Source organism: Syngnathus leptorhynchus, chromosome 20 (genome assembly GCF_054491065.1).
Source record: "Syngnathus leptorhynchus isolate UIUO chromosome 20, UIUO_Slep, whole genome shotgun sequence".
Lineage (NCBI taxonomy): Eukaryota > Metazoa > Chordata > Actinopteri > Syngnathiformes > Syngnathidae > Syngnathus > Syngnathus leptorhynchus.
Window position 1 is genome coordinate 1,280,088 of NC_141214.1, and position 26,738 is coordinate 1,306,825.

The window sequence follows — 26,738 nt, forward strand, 5'->3', positions numbered from 1 at the left end:
AATAGGAGAATTAGAAACTCAAAAACAGGAAATCCAACCCATCTGTTTGGTTTGTTTAAATAGTCAATAGGACCGGCTGCGTATTTGCCGATGAAATAAATAATGCTAAACCAAAAACAAGTCAAGCAAAAAACGTTTTGAATGAAAAATCAAAGTTTAATAAATGACATCATAAACTTCCTAGATGTTGAATAGTCAAATGAAAACAATTGTGAGATGCTACCTGGAACTCCAAATATCACCAAGATTTAAAAGCATACTGGGTGTGTAATTTTAAGTGTTGTCATGCTCCTCGTGCAAGCGTGATCAAGTCGCAATATCAGTTGTAGTGACACCGCTGGAGTGTGAGCTGACAAAGGCACTCAGTCATGTAATGGATGTGGCCTTTTCACTGACAGGGAGCCTGTTTTTGTTTACCCACCAAAAAGGAAAAAAAGCAAACATGTCTGATGTTGCCATTGTGGACTTTTGACTGTTTAATATTCAGCTTGGGCTTAAGATGCACATCCCATTCAAAGGAGCTTTTCTTTTCTCAAGAAGATGAAACGGAACAGTCAGCCAAAAATTGGGCTAAAAAAATTGGGACGAAAGAAACACTACCGGTGAATAAAAAGTCATCTATGGCGGCAAGCTTTCTGTAATTAAACATGTAGCCCTGCTTTGCCGCCATACTTGACCTTCTGTGTTAATTATAAAAAGTAAATGTGATCCTATGCGGCTGATGAACAAAGGTGATGCATACGCTATCATGTAGATGACCTGTGACCTTTCAAGTGTGCTTAGAGTTACTGTGGCCGATCATAAAACCTTCATTAACTCTGGAGATAGTCTTAATTTGACTTTTAACATTATTAACTGTCATCCGAGTACAGTGCCCCATCTCGTAATATGATAAATGCCTACAAGGCACTACTGGCGGTGCCAACGCACTGCTTTTGTCTAAATGATGTTTTCTCACATTGGGAATGGGTGTTTAACTGATGTAAATACCTAAACATGTTTTTCTGTATGTGTGTGGCAATTTTAGACCTAACATATGTTTTGCCACCACAGGAGACACGTTTTGTTTTATCCCCCCCCCCCCCCCCCCTACTTGTTTCACATCTATTTCTCTCATCCCTTATCCCCCCCCCCACACACACACACACTGTTACATGCGGCACACCAGCAAATACGCATAAGGGCTGTGCACATGTACACTAGCGTGGCTCGGGTCATGCATTTCAAATGAGGGAGAAAATGTCAGCACTGTCCCCGGAGACAAAAAGGGGGAGGTGTAAAGCCCTGGATTTGAATGCGGAGGCGTGTGTCCGGAACGGAAATACATGTACGCCGCATATTTCCCAGGTTAATCCGTCCAGGTGGAAAGTACACCTTCGACTTGCGCCAACTGGATTGCTATTGTTTTAAGGATTATTAATTGTCGTGCAACTATTAACAGACGTTGCTCAATGGTGTATTATTACATCATAAAAAGTCCGGCCAATGACAGGGTGTCCGTGTGACGATGTAATAATATCCTCAGTAAATGAATCTTGACTTGACAGGACACTGATGAAGTCTCATCGCCAAAACAATGACCAATATCTAATTTCTTTGAGCCTGACAAAAAATGTCCCAAAACGTGGTTATCGGTGGTATTTTAATTAAAGTGTAGCGAGTGGCACAAAAGAAGTTTGATGTGCGCCAGATGATATATTGACCTCACCTGACTCCTTTTTGTCTGGGAATCATAGTCGACTTGAAAATGATTCGTTGATGCCAAATTCAGCCATATATCCAAGCTTTTAATTTCCATCTATGAACGTAATGTTTGAAGTTTTGACGAGCGTGTGTTTGCATGTAATGCTTGTATTTGCCACTCAGCTCTCCGGGGAGGTTGGCGTGACGTCGGATTTAATAAGTCACACTGCAGTAAGCGCGCCTATTAGATACCCACACAGATTGACACGCGCATACTAAAGCTAGCCAAGCAACGCATGCACTGATGGTGTTAGCGCAAAAAAACATATAGCATGTTTCCTCAAATTGCCGCCCTACTTTAATAGATAGTGCCAGGGTAAGTTGTATAATGGGGTGTTAACCACAGGAAAACAATAGTTGCAAGAAGCAGATGCAGTATGCGTGGTCTTCTAACAAACACAATCGTCACATGCAATGGTTACGTGCTGCAGTCATTTCAAATAGTATATTTGAGCTAATGAGCCACCAAGACATTATGTGATCACAATTTGAAGGCTGCTCTGCTAAAATTCCATTGCAGGTCCTAACATAAATGACGTAAATGGTAACATACTATAAATCCCATTTGCAAACTCCTCCCATTTGCTTCAAACCAGTACTAGAACTTTCGAGAAAGTCTTCACCAGTGGAAGAGATTTTTGCAAAGACAGCACACATGCCGGGCGTGTCCCCACTGCCCCTTACGTGTACACGGCGTACTACTTAAAAATTCATCCATCACTTAGCAGCATTAACCTTGCGCAGGCTTCCACTCCTACGTCAACACACTTGCTGTCACTTTCTTTGAGGACAAGTCAAAGATCCGTCTGAAGTGGCTGCTGAAAGGGAGGCTTTAAAAAAGAAGGAAAAAGCCCCCCTCTGGCGACCCCTAGGGGCATCAATGTTCATTACCGCATTCACGTCAAGCTGAGAGACACTATGTCAGTTCTTGGCATGAGAATTACAGGAAAGGTCATAAAGTTCAAGGTGTATGTTCCAAATTTGTAAATGGTAGCTGAAATTTCAACTGGGAGACAGATGAAGCTCATCTCATGAGATCTCAAGACCTACAATGGATTCATGGTCTGGACAATGTGAAGAATTACATTGGAGAAGAAAATGAAGCTAAACCAAGAGGACTTGGACTATATAGAAACATCTACCTCATCTAGTTCTACCAATAGCAGTGCAGAGTAGTTGAGGTCAAACAGTCAGCCCAGGTTGTCCACGGTCACCAATCTGATTCTTCCTGGAACATGAAGACCACCACAGGGATGAACAGGAATGGAACACAACTGGATGCCCTTGACTTTGCACTCAGATAGCCTCTACCAGAGGCGAGATAAGAACATCAGTAGAGACAAGGCTGTGGATCAATACAAAGAAGATCATGAAGATCAACGCCAGTGCCAGAATACCAGTCACGGTCAGTGGAGGCGGACTCATTTGGTCTACCTTGGAAGATAAGACAGAGACATCAGAGTCACCATTGGCAAGGCAACTGTTGTCATGCGGAACATCTACTGTGACTGGGTGGATCAGTTCTTCAACAGACCTTTTGGATTGGACAAGGTATTGTTAGTCTGCAGAGTGAATCTAACACGGTTATCGTATTTAGACAAAAGTTCCACCTTCTCATTGTCCCAAGGCGAAGATACTATGAGGCTCACTTTGACCAGCTCAAGGTTAAGCTACAGAGCATCTTCTCCACGGCACTGAACGTAATAGTGACGATGAAGCCTTGACACTAAAAGCGAAGAAGACATTGAAAGACAAAAGAAGAAAGCGCATATGCGTGTGCACGTGTGTTCAGCGAGCGAAGAAGTGTTGCGCGCTATCGATCAGCTCTGGAGGGCCGCATTCATTTACTCAGCTCTGTTCAATGTCACATATGGCATCTGATCTTTTTTTGGAAATCCCTTTCTCTCAGCCTCTCCGCTTCACTGTGCTGTTGAGTCTCTTAATGGATATCGATTCAATTTTCAGGACATACTGTAGCTTTCGATCTGCCTTGGCTAACCCCGTCCGCCTCTGCTTTCACTATGCGAGGTGACGCCGTCTTTCCAGATGGCACCAATTTCAAAGTGCGTGCGTGCGTGTGTGTGCGTGCGCATGTCTTGCACAAAACGATTTCCTATTGGACGCCGGCTCCGTCCCTCTGGGCCTAACGAGCCGTTATTGATCGAGCCAATTAGCATTTCTCGCCTTTTAATTAATACCCGTGCCTGATATTCACGAGTGCACAAGGCGAGTTTTAATTCACGCCAAGGTGAAGAATGCTCTTTTGTTGTCACTGCCCTCTGAGCAGTGATTCAATATTGATATCTCGTCCTCACTAGTAAAACAATTCAGTGCATTAGAGGAAGGATTGTCACGGTAATATTTTTTTTTTCCCCATGACTGCCTTCCACTGGTGGACGAACTAACTAACCCATATTTGGAATTGGTTGCTTAGCAGCCAACCGTGAATTATTATGTATTTCGCGCTGGTTAGCCTTTTGTTCTTCCAAAGTCGCTAGCTATTAGATGCGCCTTGTGACATCACAGCCATGGCATTTTTCAGTTTACCGTGTGTATTTTTTAAATTGGTTATTTTGCAGCACAGTATATTCCAGGAATCAGAATAATGTTTTTAGACTAGTGGGAGTGCATTTAACATATGACATTTTTTGACTTTCCCTTTAATAGTGAATGAATAAGTTGCAATGGAGAAAATGAATCAAAGCTTAGCAAGGTCTTCAAAAGACCACAATGCCCTTAAATTGTGTCGACCTGACTGAAAACAGCAACATGCCCCTTTTTTAAAATTCCTTTTAGCCTTTTATGTAGCAAGGCTTTTTGCAGTAGGCTCAGCACTAACCTGCTCTTTATCTGGTTGCCCAGAATGGAGCTGAAATGGCCTGGAGTTGCTTACCAACTTCTCAGCTAACCCCGTGTCTAATTGTTCACACGGCACACGAATAACGTGAAGGCATGGATGCTATAAAGCCAGACTCCCCCTCACTGCAGGGATGAACGTGCATTTGCTGCGTAATAAAGATCCAGCGAGACGTTGCTTCCCAGTCCTGTAGCGTTTGATCTCCTCGAGCATTAGCAACACGCTAGTTCTGAAAAAAATGCATCTTCATGGCTGCCAGATGTAGTCGGATGCAATTGCCCCCCCCCCCCCCCCCCCCCCGCTGTTGATGCCTCCATAAATAATGTTAATTGCTTTTAATCACACCGGCGCTGAAGTGGCTGGGACCGTTGCTTTATTAGAGATGTTCATCACTGTCCTTGTGAGGTTGCGCTGGGATGTTGAGTGAAAGTAAGTTGCTGACGTTGCAGCTTTTCCAAAACTTATATGGAGCTTAAGCAGAACTGTACCGCCATGGATGAAAATATGTAATGTGGATCTGTGGACTTGTCACTCTTTTGTTTGACATTTCCCCAGCATGATCATCTTTAAACTGCTTACTTTGACCATGCTTTTGTGGATGTGTCGAATTCCATATTTTTGTTAAACAGCAACTGGCTCATGGCCACATTTATGATCCAATTTCAAAGCCACACATTCAATCATACCATTATCTCATGGCATGTGTGTTTATGTGCACGGCCGTATATTTATGTATGCGTGCTTTCAGCCGCCATCAAAAGAAAAAGAATTTGCTTCCGAGCGCACGTCTGAATGACAGACAGCTCAGCGGATACGTTATTAAAAGTGAAGGCAGACAGACGTCCTCCCGCTGTCAATACTGCTAATATCGCACAAATATTACAGCTGAGCGCATGAATCATCTGAAAGGGAAGAAAAAAAAGCTTTCTGATGGATCTTTTCAATCGGTTTTAGATGGATGTATATTGAAACAAAAGAGGTGGGATTACTTTATATCATCGATGGATGTCACTCAGCTATTCACACTTAAAGTCATTTTATAGACACCTCATATTTCCATATGGGAACTCGTACAATTTTGCGCAGTTTACAAGAAAATGTAAAGACTGCGACGTATTTGTACACCTCCAGTGGCGGAGCAGGAGGAAGGGGTCAGGTGCTTTGGGAAGCCTTTGAAAGTGAGGAGGACTACTTTGAACTTGATGCATGGTGGGATGAGAAGAGCGTGAAGGTTCTCGGGGGCGATAGGAGGGACAGGCCTCTGGAGTGGAAATGGAAATATATTGAAGTTTTCTGCCGGGTTTGGAGCATGAGCCTTAAACATTTGACAACATTGCAAAATAACTGCTAACGTTTTGAAGACATAAAAATCGCAAAGATTTTTGTTCTAGAGAATCCACTGGATGTTTTTTCTCATGCAAAGATTGAGTCAAAGACTGAGCGAGAAGAGGACCGCTCCTCATGTGAATATCTCTCCAAATTTGAAAGATTTTTCACGGAAAATGCCTTTGAATGTTATTTTTGCCAGATTCATCCATCGTATGTATCTTTTGTGCACTCCTTGAGCTGTTCTGTTAAGGTAGAAAAACAAAGATGGCTCCTCTTTAATCCAAGATGGTGCTGACAGACATTTTTTTTGTGTGTGTGTCATCCATTTCAGTAAAAGCATAAAAGCGTCTGACGGTTCTTCCATCATTCCTTTATTATTATTAGTATTTTTTTTTTTCTAGCCGTAACTGTAATTGCTTATCGAGGGAGAAATAAAATTCCAGGTAAATGCTTCCCGGAGTGGAGGTTAGATGACTGTATCCCGGCCGGCCGGCCTCTCCGTATCTGCGTGCGTGCGACGAATGCAGATCAGTCTACAGATGGGCCATAAAAAGCAGCAGCTTGTAATGAAGCGAATGAGACCGGAATGATCGTTATGGCGGACCAAAGGGGGGAGGCGCAAGGGGTGAGAAAGAGCGAGGCAGAGATGGAAAGACGGATCGAGTAATTAGGGAGGAAGAAAAGGTGAGGATAAATAATTGAGGGCGCCCGGCAGTAAACCGGCGAGAGTCTGGCACGACCGCTGGCGACCCAATCGAGTGTCGTGATGGAACTATGAAATGTCGGCAAACTCGGGCAGGCCGATCAAAGACAACTTTACTTTCACAATGTAAAATAGTCAGCCTTTGTTGCGGAATTTTACGCGATTGTTATTTGACCACATTGTGCCGCCACATGCTGTTGCTGCCCAGGTCTGCTAGGTTACAATATAGATAAATGTTCATTAGCCTAATGCTAACATATAATGGGAAAGTCCATAGACAAGCTACTGGAAGACACATGGAGCAGCAATGCACGCAACGGCGACTAGCTACTGCTGCAAGTTGTCATTTATTATAGCTCCACCTCTGAACTAAAGATGCTCAACTCTCAATTCAAACTTACCACAAGGTCAAAATGTAAACACCCCCTCAAAAGTATTGATTTAAAAATTACACACGATAGAGGGCATAAAAGATGAAGAGCAATAAAGCGAGGGTTCACATGCAATCGGGTAGAGCAAACGATTGGAACGAGGGAATGTAATTCAAAGGAAGCCGGGATGAAAAAGTGATGAAAGCAACGTGGCAATATCATGTGTGCGCGTTGTATTAAATGTGTCTGTGATAGGACGACAAAGCGCAGCGGGCATCCACACGCCACGAGGTACACAATCAATAGGCCGGCAGGTCACAACCCGACGTCCAATCACGGTGGGGCCGCCACAATGATGGATGACCCTGCCTTTCTATGTGTGTTGAGATAAACCGGGGGTCCTCAGCGAAGGCGTTCCCGCAAAAAGACTCTACCGGGAAGCGAACTAATGACATAAAAGTATGTTCATTTCCTTTCTGTTTTTTACTGGTTCGTCTGGAGCCGAGACTCGTTTGGAGGCAGATTTATCCCGCCATTAAGTCAATTATGTCCTCGTTTTCTCCTTTCCCCCCAAAAAAAGTTTTAAGCGCCGCGGCCCTCATTAGCCGAGTAATGGATGCTATTCATATCGAGGAAGCTTTTTTCGAGAAAGAAAGAAAGAAAGAAAGAAAGAAAGAGGGACGTCTCACGGCGAGTGATGAGCGTTTCTCCGGCAACAATAGCGAGGCGTCTCAGAGTTAAATGAGCGATCTAGAAGTCGTTAATTGGCGTGATAGCGATCAATCGTCGCCGCCCACCGGCTCCTCGGCGGGGGTTCCCTGTATTTACATCTATTAGCATGTAATTAAACATCTGTTACAGAGTGATTAACCATTGACATAGGCATTAATAATAAAGAACAAAACATTTATAGCAAGAGGGCCTCATTAGGATATCTGAACTCCAATAAAAACGATGTATGGAATGATGAAAAAGCCTTAACACAATAGGATACAAGTTTTCGCTTTACGTAGGGTAGTAACTTGACTTTGACGTAGTGGCTGGGGCTAGCAGGTATGAGGTTAACGTTGGCAACATAGTTGCCCTTAACCAGTCTCGGCGATCATCCTCCTTTCTTTCCTCCTTCCCAGCCGCCCCTCAATCATCCTCCCCCCTCCAAACCTCCCTAAATCCTATCTGTCTGCACGCTTTCATCCTTGTATCAATCACGCGGAAACTGGAAGAGCAGAGCCGGTCCCCGGTCTCCCATCAGCATCCTGCTTTATGGCTCGGAGCATGCTCTGCTCCCACCTCTCGCTCTCCCATTCACATATAGAGTAAATGTGTATACAGTACACATCTGCCAGCAACATATGCACATGGGCAAATTCATCTTGAGGGAGAAAAGTCATTAACTTTAAAGGCAGCATGGCTGCAGCTAATCATTTCCATCTAATTTGGAGTTTTGGGGAATATATATATATATATATATATATATATATATATATATATATATATATATATATATATATATATACAGTGATCCCTCCTACTTCGCGGGGGTTACGTTCCAGACCCAACCGCGAAATGGGAATTTCCGCGAAATAGAAACTAGATTTTTTTGAGCTATTCTTGGAAGATATTCTATTTTTATCGCTGACATCAACCAGCTCGCTGCTAGGGGACTTTCATATCAATGGACTGTGCGCTCCGCATTCATGCCTTAGCGACGAGACTAACAGTGTATTGCTATGTCCAGATGAAGGCCACCGCCGGTGGAGAGTGTTATATCTTTACTATTTTCCAGGTTCTGATGTAGCAAGCATGGTTCGGACAACGACGTGATGGGTACTGCTTTATTCCTTTCATCACAGTCAGTTCACTGGCCGTACATCGCGACACTGAACGTCCCCGAAGCTCCCCCTCCCACATCCGGGGTTTTCCCACTACGGAACATGAGTTAGTCCAAAATATACAACAGCGAGAACGCCCTGAAGTCACATGTGACGATAAAGTATACTGTACTGACTCTTTAATTTATTCATTTCACTTTTAAACGTAAGCTATCATTATTAAAGGAAAATGAAGAAACTCAAGTGGCCGCGAAACCTCGTGAAATGATGAAATTTCTGCGATAAAATAATTCATTTCCGCATTTTTGAAAACCCGCGATATAGCGAAGCCGCGATAGTTGAAGCCGCGAAGTAGGAGGGATTACTGTATATATATATATATATATATATATATATATACAGCCTGCATTGCGCAACCCATAGTTGTTTATCTGGAAACAGTTTCTTCCCCCCCCCCCCCATCTTGATGACATCTGACATCTTTGACTTGCGCCGAGGGATCCCGCTTTTCATAATGGTGCCTGCTCTCAGGAGACCGTTTTTCTTTCAACATGTCCTGCACCTTGACAGAGCTGAAAAACTTGTCAAGGAAGCGGAAGACGAGTCAGTTCCGTTCCGTCCCAGCGACCGCGCTTTCCTCGGCGTCTGATTCTAAAAAAAAGTTGAATAGTGTTTCTTGGCATCTGCCCGCCACGACCGGAGAGCACGCAAATGCTCTCGCAGGACGCGACGGTCTGTGCTGGCAGAGACGACGGCGCACGGAGGCAAACATCTGCTCGACTTCACGGGCCTCGTCTCCCGTTGGCATTGTGTGAAAGTCTGGCTTCCCACGGGGCCTCACGCATGGCGTTCATCAAAACAATCAAGCTAAATCGCTACTTAGCATTGTAATCTTGATTTAGAATTGCTTAACATAGTCTTGTGCGACTCTCGCTGTTAAGAAATAAGAATTTAGGAATTCAGTGACAACTTATTGAAGCTTTTTCAGTCAAGTTGTAGCGGACTGCAAATGTTTCAATGTGGATATGGAAAACTGGACCAGGACCAATATTTTCAGAAAAAACAAAATGCCCGTTAGTTTTGCCTTTCGGAGTGAAATAAAGCTTCGCACTCCTCGGAGTTCCACTCCAGTCATCAACCACTCGCTAATTGAAATCTATAAGCGCTCCGATGGGATGCATTGTGCTTTTCTATGATCATAAATTTGCAGCTGTAGTGACGCTCCGCACGGTTAACCCGACTGACCCCCCTCTCTTCTGTTCTCCGCCCACAGAGCTGCACAGTACATCCTGCGGGAACCCCGGCGTCCCGCCAAAAGCGGTGCTAAGCGGCGGCGGGCGCTTTGCCGTGGGGGACAGCGTGCGTTACGCTTGCGTGTCCGGCTACGTCCTGGATGGCCACGCCACGCTCACCTGTGTGCTCAATGCCGGGAACACTGCCGTGTGGGACTTCCCCGCTCCCATATGTCGAGGTACATGCCGTGCCGCCGCTTGATGTGCTGTAGCTTCACTGAATGTTTTGAGGAGAAAGGCCTGGCACATGCATGTGCATGCGTATGTGTGAGCGAAGGGATCTCGGAATGTTGTTGCGTTCTTTGTTCATCATGTCACAAATCCATCTTTTGGACCATATACACTATTCCCACCCCCTAATTTGAACCCCATCCAACATTGAATCTCCAACGAACCTTGGACACCCAAGCATCAAGCCTAACCCTTAAATTCTTGCCTCAACCCCCAACTATGGATCATCCCAAAATATAAACCCTTAATCCCAACCGTTGACCCTATGTCCCGACCCCTATTCTCCTATCTAGTCCTGAACATGAAGACCTAATCTCTAAACATAACCATGATCCCCAAACTCCTAGACCCTTAAAAATCTCAACTCCCAAAGCAAAAATGTTGTTTTAACTTCAAGCTTTCTAGAAACTGGACCATAATATAAACGTAGCATGTACAAAATCGAGGTACCATACTAGTATCTGCACTTTCATTAGATGTTGTTTTGGATTAAATGAGTCAACAACCAACCCCCAAAAACCAAATAGAAGGCATATATCACTTCCTGGACTCATGCTGCGCCACCTCACTAGCAAGTTTTGTCAACACAAAACGACGGTGGCACACAAACACAACCTCGTTAGAATGTGATAAAAAGTGACTGGTGATGACTGAGAGGCAGACGTCAAACCAAATACTCCCCATGACTCACCAGACAGCCCCTCGCCACAAACGCGACTCAAACGTGGCTTTTGCGAAAGAATCGCAGCGTGAAACGGATTCATGTTTTGACTTTTGACGCCCCCTCTTCCCTCCTATCCTGGAAATGAGTCCGTTAATTGCTCGGATTCATATGAAGAACACAGTGGGTGTCAATCACGGAGACGCGGTGCAAGTCTCGGCAATAGCGGGGGGTCCTGAGGGGGGGTGCGCGTGGTTGCCAACATGATCAAAGAAACCAAAATGGAAGCCGCGCCAGAGACGTCGCTGGTGGCAGAATGGCTTGGACTCGCATTGCGTCTTCCATACAGCCGCCATTTTACCTTTGGTAATTGAAGAAATCTAAGATTGGCTGAGAAGGGTAAAAGAGTTCATTGGCGTTTTGTCTAATAGGGAACATTCACTCTCAATTATCTATATCTGTGTTCTATAACGCTGGTCCTCATTAAGGTCAGGGCTGATTTGGAGCGAGAGGCGGGATGCACTCAGGACTCGTTAGAATTCACGCAGACAAACAACAAATGACACTCAAATTCACTTGGACAATTTAGAGCATGGGGTGTGTTAATTTGCCGCCTCAAAACAAAATGGATGACTTTCTATTTGTATTCATGCATCGGGCCAATACCAGCCTTATTTCAATGCATCGGGTTTCCACCACGTCAGCCGATACCGGTAACCGATACCAAGGTGAAGAACTAACTAACTAACTTCATATAATTTAATGTTCTATTAAAGACACATGATCTCAGTATTGATTTACGCAGCCGATTAGCAATAATATTGTAACCTTTTCCACCGCTCTGCATGATGATAGAAAATGGTGAGTGGAGGGGAAGGGGGATGCTGGGAAGCAGGAAAAGCCACTTGTCACTGGCGGATTAGTAATGTCTCTGTCACTCTTGTCAGCGAGGCTAAGAGGGGTTAAGATAGCACCGTGAACGCGGGGCAGCAGGCTGCAGCCTTTCCTCCCCCCCACACACACAAATTTTGTCATACTTAATTCAAGTTATGAGCAGTGAAACTCGGGTAATCCGTTTTAGAATGAATCATTTGAGCATATTTGTTTTGTGCACGCTTGGATGGCAGCTCACTCTTTAATTTGGAGCCAATTGAAAGGTTGTTTTGGGCTCAAGGAACTTTGTTGAAGTGCGGGGAGGAGTTCCTAGTGCTTTGATGCCATCCTACAGCAATAAGCACAAAGAATGAAATATTAAAGATAATTCGTCAACGTACATGTTTTTAATATCCGTCAGTTTTTCAATGAGATCAGATACATATTTTTACTTGGATCATTGTACCTATTTGTATGGGGAGAAAACACCTTCAAAAGTGTCCTTAATATTTATCTGAGCTCATGACTATTATACTCTTAATGTCTGCTTTAGTGCTTCTCAGTCGGCACACAAAGGCCGGGCCGCTCTGTAAAGTCCGCGGCTTTGGTTCTGGCTGCTGATGCGGGTTGCTATGGCGGCGGCTACTAATGAGATGATGTGCAGCAGCTGGATTCCTTTCACACAACCTGTTCATCAAACGGACGCTTGCAGCCTGCTGCTTCGTCTGTGTTTTTTTTTTTTTTTTACCCTTACAATAACAGACTACAATGGTGTATTAAATAAAGGTGGTCGGGGAAGTCGATGGGCTATGGCTTTGAAATTCCTGAACGCACTTTAGATGCTACATCACTCACTCACTTTTTGTCTGTGGCTATTCTGGTGCAAAAATTAAAAAAAGGGATGTCGATCCGAATAATCCTGTAAAGGGCATGCAATCATCCGCACTTGTTGCTTGATGGAGCGAAGGAAAAAAAAGAAAACAGGTGCTATACCATCACTTGGACTGAATGGAAAATCAATGCCATTATTTGCAAGTTAATGATCAAGAATTAGCAGAATACAGAAGAAAATCTATTAGAAAATATTACAAATCTCCTACCGAGTGATGGACTACCACCTCCACGGGTAAAATTATTTCTTAAATTAGACTCAGGGTTCCATGCACCCCATGGCTCCGCCTTTCGTTTTCAATTAATACCGCCATTGGCCCAGCAGGTGAGGGAGGCGGTGAGGAGTGACTTATGTGCATGAGGTACCACTTTATTAATAAAATCGAAAAGGATTTTCTGACTATTTCACACAAAATGCTGCCACTCTGGGCTAACCCTGTTTGGTATATGCACAAGCTTTTAAGTAGTCTAATTATTGCCTTGCCTCCTTGTGGATGTAAAACTCTGCTGAGTCAAGCGGCTGGAGTAGACGAGCACACTCAACCTACCGAGCAGACATCTGGAGCTCACACACACACGAATACCCAACACACACAGTCGCTACATACCCAAGTCCATCAATTATGACACGTGTCCATTATGTTTGAACGAGGTACGCGATATATTAGCTCCCCCCAAGTCCGCCTCGCTTCTTCTCGCTTTACTGCGTCTCTCCGTAATAGTCCCTTTTATCTGATTTTCAATTCCTGTTTAACGAGACATACATTATAATATCCTGTTCACACTGTTGAATATTCATAAAGGCCTCCCACTTAACAGACAGCCAGCTGCTTTTACGCAGAAATACGGCAATAACATGAGCTAATTCTTCCGTTTGAACTCACTTGTCGTATATTCTCGGCGTAAACATTATGATATCCTGACTCCTTTCCTCCCCTGCTGGAATTTTGCAAATGGTTTTATTTATGTGGCAGGTAGATAGCGAGCCGAGTTCATTTATAAGAACAATTTAAGTGCATGTGGAATTGTGTTTAGAAGTCCATTATTCACACTAATCACAGTCCCTTCCTTACCCGCCTGGCCCTCCCCGCCCCTCCGTCTTCTTGCCTCGTCTCCCGCAGATCAATGTAGTGTCTTGTAGTGACACTTGAAGTGGTCTTATCTCTCTCCTGCAGACCTGCTCACTGCTTCCTACTCTACACACACACACACACACACACACACACACACACACACACACACACACACACACACACACACACACACACACACACACACACACACGCAAGCCACATATTTCATTTCATAGTTCATCCCCTCTAATGTTCTCGTCTCTCATTACTGGGGAAACGGATGCAGCCTTAACAATCGGAGGAGGGAGGGATAAGGATGAGCTTAAGCCCCGCCGTATTTGAATGTTGGGCCCTTGGAAGGTGAACATAACAGTCAATTTGAGCAGGCTTTTAAAATTCATTCACCCATTAAGTAATTATGAATTGTAAAACTTTTAAATGACCAACAGGTAATGTTGAAGTACTTTTTGTATCGCTAATTATGTTAGAAGTGCCATCTTAATAACAAGATTGCATTAAAGCTCTGGCTAAAAGGAAAGTAGTAAGAAAGGGTTTCATCCAGGTGTGCTCCAGGGCTCTATCCCGGGTCCCCTGCTCATCGTCATTCACCTTCATTCACTTTCTGTCAATTCAATATTCCTTGTTGTTGCTGCACAGTTGACAGCCACATGACCTGCAAGCCAGACTTCTAATGTCTCCAATTATTTTCCCTAGATTCTTGTAGAGTTGCCTGTTTGCATCTGTTTAACAATTGTTTGTACGGGCCTCAAGGCTGTAATGGTGTTTGAAAAAAAATAATGCTTAAGTCCCCCCCCCCCAAAGAAAAAGCCTCGACTCCCTCATTTCTATTCAATCACAAATATGCAGCTTGTAGAACTCAATTTGTTTTTAAAAAGAAGACATGCTGGATGGACAATCAATAATCTGAAACAAACACATTTTGCCAATAAAGGCAATCATATTTACACAGTAGCAAGCGCCAGAGTGAAGGCGACAACCAATTAAGGGTGTTTTTAGCGTAATCGCACTGGAAGGCAGGCTGTGCTAAAACGCTCTTCATTTATTGATACGACCCGCTCGTTTGTCTATTTATGGAGGTGCACGTGGTGACAAGCTTGTAAAAGAGCACAATTGCGCGCTACAATGATGGGGACGGCTCGGCTGCTTTAACTGGAGCGCGACGTCACCTGATGCTCCGCCTGATACAGTCCAAATCACCGTCGCTTCACTACGAAACTTTTCAACTTAATTAAACACAAATTAATTTCCTGTTGCATAAAATCATAGGAGTAGCATTCGGGTCCAAGTTGTGCTCGCTTCTACTGTGACACAAAAGTAATAAGTCCAAATATGACCTGAAGTCTCATTTACTGTCAACAAATGTCATTGTGTTTTGACAAAAATATTGACTTCCGAAATATAATCATGCAGAATACCTAATTGATCAAAGCAGACTAACTTGAAGCTCCACACCTGACTTCAGCATAGTAGTTCCCCTCCACAAGAAGGCGCCAAAGCACTACCTTTACACTAGACAAGGTTTTGATCTTCAGTGGGCGAGGAAGACTGTTTTATTATTTTTTTAAATGACTTAAAAAACATGTTATGTCTAATGAGGATTTTGAAATCAGTATCTCGATTTTAATGTCAGGTGCTGTTGGATTAGTGGGTGGATTTAATTCAAAATAAACAAGGCATAATCATTTGTAGAAATGTCTCGTTGTATATGCTGTTTGTTGTTATGCAAGTTTTTGACAAATTTATCAGGATCTTGCATTTGACTTATGACATCACCGTGTCAGTGGGAAAAAAAAGTTTCAGTCGGTGGACTTTATTGGGCTTTGGCGGTGGCGTGTGCAGAAGGCTTATGTCAGGTGAGCTTTACTTAACTCTAATGTGATTGAATTAAAAATGTGTTTACCGCCATGGCTCTTTCTCCGCGACGGGATGCTGACGCTGCAAAGGGGAGCCACAATGCGGACACAACACACATTTTTGTTCACACACACACACACCAAATCACTAACGCAAGCTCAAGCGGAGTATAGTAGCGCTGCTGGAGTCAGCAGGGACTCATTTAGTCACTAAATGATTCAGGATGTTCACTTCCCCATGTGTGTCCTGCGTGAATACAAATGTGTGTAAGCGGTGCAGTGCACGGACAACATGACATACTTTAAGGGACAAAATTGTATTTAGGAGCAAGTTGGAGCTTTAAGATTAGGTTTTGCTCCATCAGCGGAACATTAAAAATGAAATGTGGTGTCCAATCACAAATGTCTTTTCAACAATGGGAGCAGCTAACTCGATTCTTAATATAAAATAGAGAAGCGTTGCGATTCATGCCGGGAGCGAGATGAGGAAGACTTTGTAGGAGCAACATGAAAAGCTTTTTAAGATCGTTAAAATGGAATAGTGACTACTCACTTTTTATCTGCACGTTTTAAATGACGTCTGACAACGCTAGAGTTGTAAAAAAAAAAAAAAAAAAAAAAAAAAAAAACACATTCCACCTTTAAATTTGACTGACCTCCACTAAGGAGCCTGACCTCAACTCAAACCACCAAGCAGGTCTTCAAACTGTACCTAACTTTGCTGCAAAACTTTCAGACAGTGCAGGTCCCATTTTACATCTCCCAGTAAATTTGTAATTATACAAAAGTGAATAATCAGCAAAGCAAGGTCACAGCTCCACCGAGCATTTACCTTGTGACGTGTCTGATGATAATCTCGCTCAATTATTCTTAAATGACAATAACGAGCAATGTGTCATGCATTGCGGTTTTGGAAGTGACATTTCACAAGTGTACTATTTGAATGTTTTGAGTTAATGAACCTCAATGCACCTCGGTGTGCGTGACGGTCGTCGTGTTTTTTTAGCATGCAAACTTTTTCCTGCCCTGGGGAGGGGAACCCCTGGCTGATTGACAGCCTTATCCCCAGTTGTCATGGAAATGATGATGGATGTGTTTGTTTGTTTTTTCGGGGAGGATGGGGGGGGGGGGGGGGAGGTTACCGCCGAGACCACTGCTGTGGCGCTACATCTGCATGCATAATGCCCTTTTTAGCATAAATAGACGAGGCAGCGCGGTGAGACGACATGTTGCTCGTGCGCTATACAGATTAGATGGAAATTTCCGTTAAGTAGGACGCATTGCACGGGAAATGCGCACGTAGTCGTCAAAGCGAAAGACGAAGCGCTTGTTGAAATTTCTGCTTGGCGGAGGTCTGCATTGTGGACTTTGTGATCAAATCAAAATTGCAGGGGAACCAGTCTATTTTTATATATTTTGCCAAGACACCTATTTTCTATGATTTTCCACTAAATTCCCACGCGGCCTGCTCTGACATCACACAGTCAGGTGTGTGAATGCACATTTTCTGATTATTTTCACATTTCTCCTTCCATCCTAGAACATCAATAAATGAAGTGGCGCACAAGTGCTCTTTTCACATATATTCAAGTCATTTATATTCATTTCCCATGGACCGGCTACACATGCGGCATAAAAGTAATCTCACAAACGTACATTCCCCGAGGAGCAACAGTGCGCACGCGTGCTATTTTTGTTTATATTGGACGTTTAGCTCAACTAGCATGAAGGCGCAACGGTGACACGAGAACAATAACCACACACTGTTGCAGGTGAGCCTTTTGTTTGTGTGCACGAGTGCTTCACCCACAGGGAGGCAGACAATCAAGCTGTTCACCTATGCATGGCATTGCAATATTCGGATATTCTATTTCCAGGAAATAGTCAGTGGCGAGCAAAGGGAGGCTAGTTAAGTGGAAACTGCATACTCTGCATCATTATACTTTATTTTTAACCTGTTCGAATGTATGCATTGGTGATAAAATATCAAAAGGGGTTGCTTCATGTCCATTCGCAGGATGTCAAAATATTTTGATCTCTGGTAGGCCATTAAATTTTTAAACTTACATGTATTGAATATTAGAAGTGCATTGCCCCCCCAGCGGACCGCTTTGGCGTCATCAATAATTCAAAATGCGCAGTAACTCGTTGACGTGCGCGCCGGCCTAGCTGCTAACACACTAACGGATCACGCAGGGTCAAATTCTGCATGCGCACCGAGTTGAAAATGAGCTTGTTTTTCTCTACAGGAATGGAGAGGCAGCAAGGAAATAGAGACAAATTTAAAAAAAAGAAAACAAAATGAATGCAATTGGCCTTTCTGTCATGACTCAACAACATGAATAGGAGATGGTGGGTGGTTTACAAATTGGGAAAAATTGATAGAAAAGCCAAAGTAGCGCACTTCTGACTGCGTGATTCTATTATTCATGTTTTTTAAAGAGTTATTTCGTTTTGGGTCAGTAACCTCATGATGTGTGTCAGCCATATTTGCGTCACTGTATATGTTTGTTGCATGATGCCAAATCTCTTCTTCACAACTCTGCGACGGACTCGTGTGTTGGCGTCAACGACAGCGCGCAGCTGTCTCGTTTGGCTTAAGTCATCGCTCGCTTCGTCAGACGTCTTATTAGCCTTCTCATCCGCTATGTCAATTGCGGATTGTGAACAAGCATCCTGCGAGTAAACAACAAGCCGGCTCAGCGCAGACCATCTGGGATTGCTATCTTTAATTTACCTCCTCAAACAATCTTCAATCCTCTTTTGCACTGTGACTATCTGCATCTCAGTTATTCATCTGTCTTCTCATCTACCTTTTGTCTTCCCAACAATCCTCCCGCCCCTCCATCACCGTCTTGATCATCGTCTTTATTCAATATCCATTCGTCTTATTTTACGTTCATTCTCCGGTGGGCCGCCCGCTCGCCCACCCGCTTCCACTGTGACTTCTAATTGGTTTTGCCTTGCCTCTAGCCCCCAACTTTTGAAATCATCCGTCATCATCCCCCCTTTTCTTCCCCTGTCATAAAGAATCTCCCTCGTTGGTTGGAAGTTAGCTTCGAGTGGAGCCAGGTTCTGCGTTTGGGTCTGCCGCAAGGGCTCTGTTGACGCGTGAGTGACGAGGATGGAGTGTGACTTTGTTAGTGTGCGCTCCTGAAGTGGAGAGATACCAAAGCAAAAGAAACATAACATTAACGCAGGCCTTGTTTGATTACAGAGTTCCAATCAATGTGCCCACATTTGTTGGTAGATGAAAAAAAAAGCTTGGCAATTTAGTTTAATATCTCATGTATTGTAGATACATACAATTGAATACTAACATTGGAGCAACACATGGTGACACACAATCTAACCATACTAACAGATCCATATGCTTTGTCCTCTGCAAAAACAAAACAAAAAAGAAACCAACTAAGCAGTTTACGGAGTTACTTACAGAAGTTGTGAAAAGCTTTTTGTTTATGCATGACTGCATGATGCTGCCCCCGGTGGACACAACAGATGGAGCAGCAATGAATTAATCAGGATGCTCAAGCTGTTTAACCCTAAAAGTCTATTATTATGATATATTTTTTCATAAATGAGAAGATTATAGAGTTCCTAAATTCCAAATTGAAAATACACCAGTCAAAATAATATTTTTTGGGGTGGTGGCATCACCTGAATAATGGACTTTACATTCATGTCAATGAAGACAGATGACAAGAAAGATGACAGAGCAGATGAAACTCTTCAGACACAAATTTAGTGAGAAACCAACACTATGCGAGAGAGTAGGACAGGATAGGAGCCCTGCCCTGGATTCGTTTAAAAATAAATACAAAAAATATCTATCTAAGATAAAATAAGCATGCTAAAAGTAGTTTGTTTTCTTCCTGCCATATAGGTCAGGTTCAATAAACTTGTCAAAAAAATAAAGCAACAAAAAAAATTAAAAGCTGCCTTATCGCTTTGGTTGGTTGTCACTTCCCCCGCTTTTTATTTTCGCCCGTGAACAAACAATTGGACGAGACATATTAAAGTTGACCTTGTTTTGGTTTCTCATCTCTGATGACTCTCTCTTCTGTCCATCATCTGGTGGCGTTTCATCCCAGTCTTGACAGGATTACAAGATAGCCTCCTTGTAGGAAATGCCACCACAATCAATGTCCACCGGTGAAGCACTCAGTTAGGACTTTTAACCATTGCAAAGTCCTTGAAACATATGTCAGCTTCTCAATTGCTTCTTTTCATCTATCAACAAGTCGAGGGAAATTGTAGCCAGAAAAGCTGGGAGGTATTTTAGTGCCATCTCTAACCAAGCACAAATGAGTCATTTCACATTGTGACTTTTATCCGCATCTTTATGGGTGCACTGATGAAATAAAATTAGGCATTATATGTGAGCTTGTTGTGTTTTAATGGCACCTTACAGCCTGTATAAACCCGAGGTAGTCTTGAAGGAATTGCCAGGATATGGACAATTAAAAGTTTTTTTTTTGTACGTTGTGAGACGTGTGGCATTTATCTATCAAATCCTTTGTGACAGCATCTTATTAAGGCGGCTGTAAGAGCTGACAGCAATCTGCTAAAAATTCTCACGTTGGAAACGCAAGTGACACTTCTCACAGCGCGGCGTCTTAATTTTTTTTCTTCCTAAGCGCTTTCTTGTCGCGCGTGACCTTTTTTGATGCGACAAACGCTTTCTTCTCCTTCTTCTTCTCTTGCGCTAAAAGTTAATGGGACCCCGGGGATGTTACTTGTAACAATCCACAATGCTTCATGTGGTGATTAACATGGTGGTCTGTGTGATTTTGCTTTTATGATAACCTTCACTGGACACTTTGCACCTGGTCGGTTTGAAGAAATTCAAAGTTGACCCCCCCCCACACACAAATTACATATATTAAAAATAATGTCTTATTAATATTATTATTTTTATTTTTCGAGTTGTTTTTTTTCTGTGATGAAGAAGAATGTGAATTTGATTACCTGCTTGTAAACCCGTGGACCCTTTTTTTGTCAGGGCCGTGATGCGTTCAACTCCCAGGTTGCCGCTATTTGTTTTAGATGTCGCAGATGACATTTAACATTCACCGATAACGGGGGTCTCGCCAAAGTGGTGTTACATCCGCATCCGCCAATGCACCTTAAATGCGTGTGAATAATAGCAAGGGAGATGTGTAGAACGAATGAGCGGGAGAGGCAATCAATCACAACTTTGAGGAGTTAGTCGTCAGGCTGGATCATTTAGAAACTCTTCACAACACCCAAATGAGAAAACGGAGTGGGTGTTTGATTCATTCATCTTGATCCCGCTCCAGATTTAGACAGACACCGTCTTGTCTCTTTTGCTTTGTTTACCCTTAACTTGTACCCCTGCCGCTGATCGTTCTTCTTGGCTGAGATAATTTCCAAAGCAACGGGGGCGGCGTTCGCTCAACGACGGCGAGAGAAATGAAGCGTCGTCGGGACGCACGCAAAATGATTGATTTGTCAACCGCGGTCTCTCTCGTCGGATCGTTTACTCGAGAGGAACGTGCAGACGCAAAACAAAAAGATTCCGGCGGTGGTTGGTGTCTTGCTGTGAGGTGTTAATCACGGGCCCGTTTCACGCAGGGGACCCCTCAAAAGTGGCGCATCTCAGATACTTTGACTTCAGGTTCCTACAGAGCCTTAAAAAGTCATTGAGTCATTCATTCTAAAAAAAAAAAAAGCCTTCAATGACATTGTGTTCTTAAAAAGGGGGTTAAACAATATCAATAGTTGGGGAATGAACTATAGCGGCATAATGACATGCGGATTGGAAATTGAATGTAATCGCGGGTCAAACGCTCGCACTGTCGGAATTAAAAACGCCATCCATTATGGACGTTGTTAGGCATCTCCTCCGTATGATGGAGCGTTCCATGGCGCTTCTGCCTTAATTGGACTAAATGTCGGGCAAGTTAGTTGAGTGGCAGGCAGCAGCTGCTCCTTGATTTGTGGGCAGATGGTGGGCGGCACTGAAGGTCACCGTGTCGACTCTATTTACGCAATGTTGTCACTTTTTCTGATGGTCTATATGTAGAGCCGCCGAGCGAGGGACGACGACTGACAGTAAAACACTCTGACCAGGGTAAATATAGGTATTTAGAAAAGTCACCTGACTATAATACAAAACCTGACTGTAATACAAAAAGGCCAAGGTGGGCTAAGAGAAATTAGCATTGGTTGGGAAGAGGGAGTAAAAGTCCAGATGGCGTCAGATGGCATCAGGTTTCTCGCACAGTATCAATCCAAGTGGAAATGGATTCCCCTCGGAGGAAAGTGAGGCAGACGTCTTTCGTGGAAGTGCTGATGGGCAATGTTGGAAAGCTTCAACGAGCTACTGTTAAGGAATGACCTATGAAGCGTTGTTATTGAAAATGGAGGAAAGTAAAATGATATGGGGAGGTGTGTGGGGGGTGGTCTTTCTACAAATTGTGTCTGGAGGCGTTTGAGATGTTTACTCAACTGCAGATGGGACGCGAGTGAGCAGTTATATTACATTTTATGTCAGGTGAAGTAGAAAAATGAAAAGGGTTGTTATGGAGAAATTCACTGCACATATAGAGTCCATTTAATTGTTCCCAGCAGGTAAACCCGGGAGCAAGCGGTACTGGTCGAGACTGACTGATGGCTATACATGGGGCAGTACCACACACTATAGAAGGCGACCTTGATGGATGGCTGGCTGGATGTAGATAAAGAGCAGTCAGGGAAGAATGGATGAAGCCTGAAGTGGGGAACAGGAAGGGGAAAAAAAGCATATGATGTAGACGGGTCGTAATCCCTTCATACTGACAGCGGCTGATTGAACCCGCGGTGTTTTTGGAATTTGTGTGCCGGAGGGGATCGGAGATTTCACTCGATGCAAACAAGAGCTGGAGTTATAGAGGTTGTGGTAGAAGAGGTAAAAAAAAAGTATTAAAAGCAATCAGCAGCAAGAAGAGCAAAGAGGAGGAGATCTCCGGAAAGCATGCAGCGAGACGGAGAGGGATAAAGAAGAAATACGCCGATGACTGGGATATTGATGACAGCGCAGCGGGGGGTTTATGGTAAACGCAGGCGGGGATAAGCAAGTTAAGAAGCAGGGATCAAAGCCACCAATGCCTCATGAGAAGGAGTGGAGGAGAAGAAAAGACCAGTGTGAAGATCTCCGCTGGGATTCATTGTTGGCCATTGGTCACCGGGTCCCCATTTGTCGTACAAGTCCGTCGTATTAAGCAATGTGAGCGGTGAAAGGGAGGTTTAAAAACAAAATGAAAAGGATTATGGAGAAATGCTGTGAAATATAGCACAGAAAAATAGCACTCATCAATGTACGTTGATGTAAACATGGCCTATTGACACTCGGGTGCTGCTGTTTTGGTTAGCAACTGTATTTGTACACTTTGAAGATGCCTAATTGTTTACACACATGTAGTAGAGAATTTATTCCTGAGCTCTTCTGAATTCTGCAGACCAGATGAACAGCACCAGCTAAGGCATGTCGAAAAAAATTGGTCCACATTGTATTAAAGCTTACGTTGGGTGGAAAATATTCTACTAGACTGCAGGAAAAGGTAAAGAAAGGACTGAAGTGTAGCTCGCTGATGTGATCTGAAACGACACACACGTGAACACACAGAAGTCCATCTTGCGGGTCAATGCTTAGGTGCCGAAACACAAGTTGGGCCTCCCCAGGTTGCCGTGTGCAGCACGAGTATATCACTAAAGTGCAACCGGGCGGCAAAGAAACGCGCTTGCTGATAGATGAACTCTCCGTTGGCCTCTGCCATGAAACCACAGCGGTAAAGTCAGTTCCGCCATTTCCCGCGTGCCCTACGGGTATGTGATAACACAAACACAATACCTAAGGGGATGCTTCCTCTTTCGACAAACCACAGTGATGTCCGTACAGAATGCGGCGGGAGACGGCGCCGGTGTCAGACATTTTCTCACCTTCTGCAAATTGCCAGGTCGCTCCCCCACCTATGCGCAGCTATTTCGAGGGACTTTGAGGCCAAAGGTGTGAAGGCAGCTTACAAATGTTTGTCCTTAAGCAGCCAGGCTATCACGGCGACACCCCCCGGGTGGATGACATTGACAGTTCTGTCTTAAAATAATTCCTTTTAAACATGACCTTTTACGGTGCTTCTTTGATGGTAGGAAACAACATGGAAACAGCATGAACAATAAACACATTTGTTACTTTACATGACTTCAATATTTCCCGTTCCTTTCATCACACATCTTGTTTTGCTTTCACCGACTCGCTCCCGAGATCCCCGCTTCTATTCCTGGCTGGTTCTGTGGCGTACTTCACGTCTACTGTGCGAGTGTGCATGCCTGATGCGGTGACTGTGTTTCGGCTTTTTTGGGGCGGGGCGTTGCCACCCTGAAGGCGGCACCCCCTGCGGCTACCTGGAGGGTGGCGCGCTTCGCTGTCAAAGAACCCATCAGCAATTGCAGTTGGAAGCTTGATTGTTTCTGCTGGGAAACTGCACTTGCCGGTCGGTGTCTGTGTCCTTTGTAAGAATGTGTTGTCGACCCAATTTGTCTTGTGTCTATTCATAAATTATACAGTTATAATTTATATTCACAGTTGAAAAGGGTTTTGACATTGCATCTTTTTCCACTGGGGCACCAAATTAAGCAGCAATTGCAAACTACTAACATCTGATGCCCCAGCGGAGCAAAAAGGTCCAATGGCATATGATGTTTCCCCTCCAACCCCGTCCTCTGTATAAATTATATGTTTATAATTTATGCCGTGTGCACAGCGCCGATCCATGTGTCTTTATCTGTTACGCAGCAAATCAGGCAATAGTCGCCAATTGAGGAGAGAGGGCGTCAAATGTCGACCACGGGAACTGCAGCCTAACCTCTCGCACAAATCTTTAATTTCTGATCATTAACAATTGGCAACTCCATTTTTAACATCAACACGTATTGGGAGAGAGAAGCTGGGGCGTTGGGCTGTCTTGCCTGCTTGGTGTAGTGGAAATCAGTTTCCCATTCCATTTTTTTTTCCGAATTGACCCACCCGTCAAAAGAAAAAAAAAAAAAAGTCTGCCCTTCAGTCCCTCCTCCTCCTCTCCCTAACCCAGGTTTTTCTATTTGTCACTCTGATTTGATTGACAGCTGAGGACACATGTGGGGGCACTGTGCGGGGCGGCAGTGGGGTGGTGACCAGTCCCGGTTACCCCGGCAACTATGGTAACCAGGCCGACTGTACTTGGATCCTATTGGCCGAACCCGGAGACACCATCTCTGTCGTCTTTACAGACTTCCACACTGAGGAGAAATATGACTACCTGGAGGTGGAGGGATCAGAGCCCCCAACCATCTGGTGAGTTCCGCTCATTATCCTGTTTGGATGGCAAGATGTTGTATGACAAATGTCCATTTGAGTTCCTTCAAGGTTAAGACTTGAGAATTGATGAACACTGTTTTTAATTGGATTGTTTATTTATTCACGTTTTCTGTACCGATATTTTCCGTATTTATGATCATGCGTTAAAGTGAGGTAGCGATAGCCTACGGCAGAGCTCCTCCAGGGACCCCTTACAGGGAAGAGAGTTTTTCCAGGGCCCTTTTAATCCAAATGCCAATTGAGCATAAATACCAGGTGCACCACTAAATGTCATGGGAATTATAATAATTTAGCCGCTTATTAGTCAAGAAACCAGAGCATAATGTACTACAATTTATATCGGAACTACATTTGCTTTATTTTGATGCGCAAGAAAGGCTGTGAGATCATTTGATGTCCGATTTGATAGGTCGCAGTCTAATTGGGCCAAAGCTAAGGAAGGGAGGAGTCTTGGTTTAAGGGAGCCGGCTGTAAAGCATTAGCATCTCCCGACCTTGCAGCCAGCGACCACGTTTCAGCCTTATAACAGACTCAATCCCGTGGTCCCGCGCAATCATTTCCTCAAGAAGGTTAGCTTACGCCAACTATGTGTCAAAGTCCACACCGATCTGTCTGAATGGACTACGGTGCACAACTGAAATCCCCCGTCGCATTTATTTTGCAAAAATGAATATTTCAACTCCATTCCGATGTGGAATAAACTAACAATGTCTCCCTGGAGACGTCAGCACATCCCGTCCGCTGTTTAACCTGAGTCACTTCTGTCTTTTGAAAAGATCCTGTCAAAACAACATTTATGTGTGCAAACCAATTTTTGAAAGCTTTTCATAAAGTAAATGTCTCTACGGCATTCACAGAAGGAGAGACTACAATATTTTGATCAATAGTGGCCCGGGTTCACCGTGTATACAACATTACCACCCATCATGCCCCCCCCCCCCGATCAATTACACACTAATAGCCTGCACTGTGATTAGATCCACATTGGTTACAACCTCAGCTAATCAATACCCTAATTTGCCAAAATCGATGAGCAGTTGGGGGCTATGAAATATTGTTTTGAGTCAACCACTTGACAATACACAAAGGCCATTTTGTGTCAAGGAAATCAGGCTGCTAGATGGGATCCGATAATAATGGACTCGGCAACATGTGCCTCATCGCCCAAGGTTAAATGTGGAATCCTCATTCAAGTAATTGTCAACGATTGTGTGTGTTTGGTTAGGAGGCAGTGAGGGAAGAAGCCGCCATGTTAGTCGGAGGACCTTGTGCAACATTCTTGCGTGCACCTCACGCAAACAGCTGTCGCCATCATGTCATGAATCTTTTTTGTGCGACGGCCGTCTTCACACACTACAATTAGTTAATGTTTGTCCTTTGTGTCCCCTGCAAAAACTGCTGAAGCCTCATGTTGACAAAGTGGCTCTGTTGACTCGGCTCTTCCCATTAGCCAGACCGGAATTATTTAAATAAAAAAAATAAAAAATAAAAAATAGCCCCCAAAGGCAATTTGATTTAGCAACATGAAATTAGTTAGCTGTGGTTATTGTGTGGAGGGCCACAAAAAAGTCTCAAGACACCATGGCTAAAAAGATACACCGTCTGCCGTTTTGCCATTTTGACATTATAATTGCTATTTCTACGGAAACT

At 43.8% G+C, this 26,738-nt stretch overlaps 1 protein-coding gene across 7 annotated transcripts in view; it reads left to right on the forward strand.

Annotated features, from left to right (window-relative positions):
- The window catches only part of csmd3b (CUB and Sushi multiple domains 3b), a 180,343-nt gene that overhangs the window by 85,828 nt on the left and 67,777 nt on the right, over positions 1-26,738 (forward strand). For 4 of the 7 annotated variants that reach the window (XM_085900608.1, XM_085900609.1, XM_085900610.1 and 1 more), the window contains exons 7-8: positions 10,109-10,306; positions 24,857-25,064. In XM_085900608.1, coding sequence (XP_085756734.1) covers positions 10,109-10,306; positions 24,857-25,064 — 406 coding nt within the window. Of the gene's footprint in view, positions 1-10,108; positions 10,307-24,856; positions 25,065-25,645; positions 25,658-26,738 lie in introns of those variants that run through there. The other 3 variants (XM_085900612.1, XM_085900613.1, XM_085900614.1) reach the window with 3 other exon arrangements.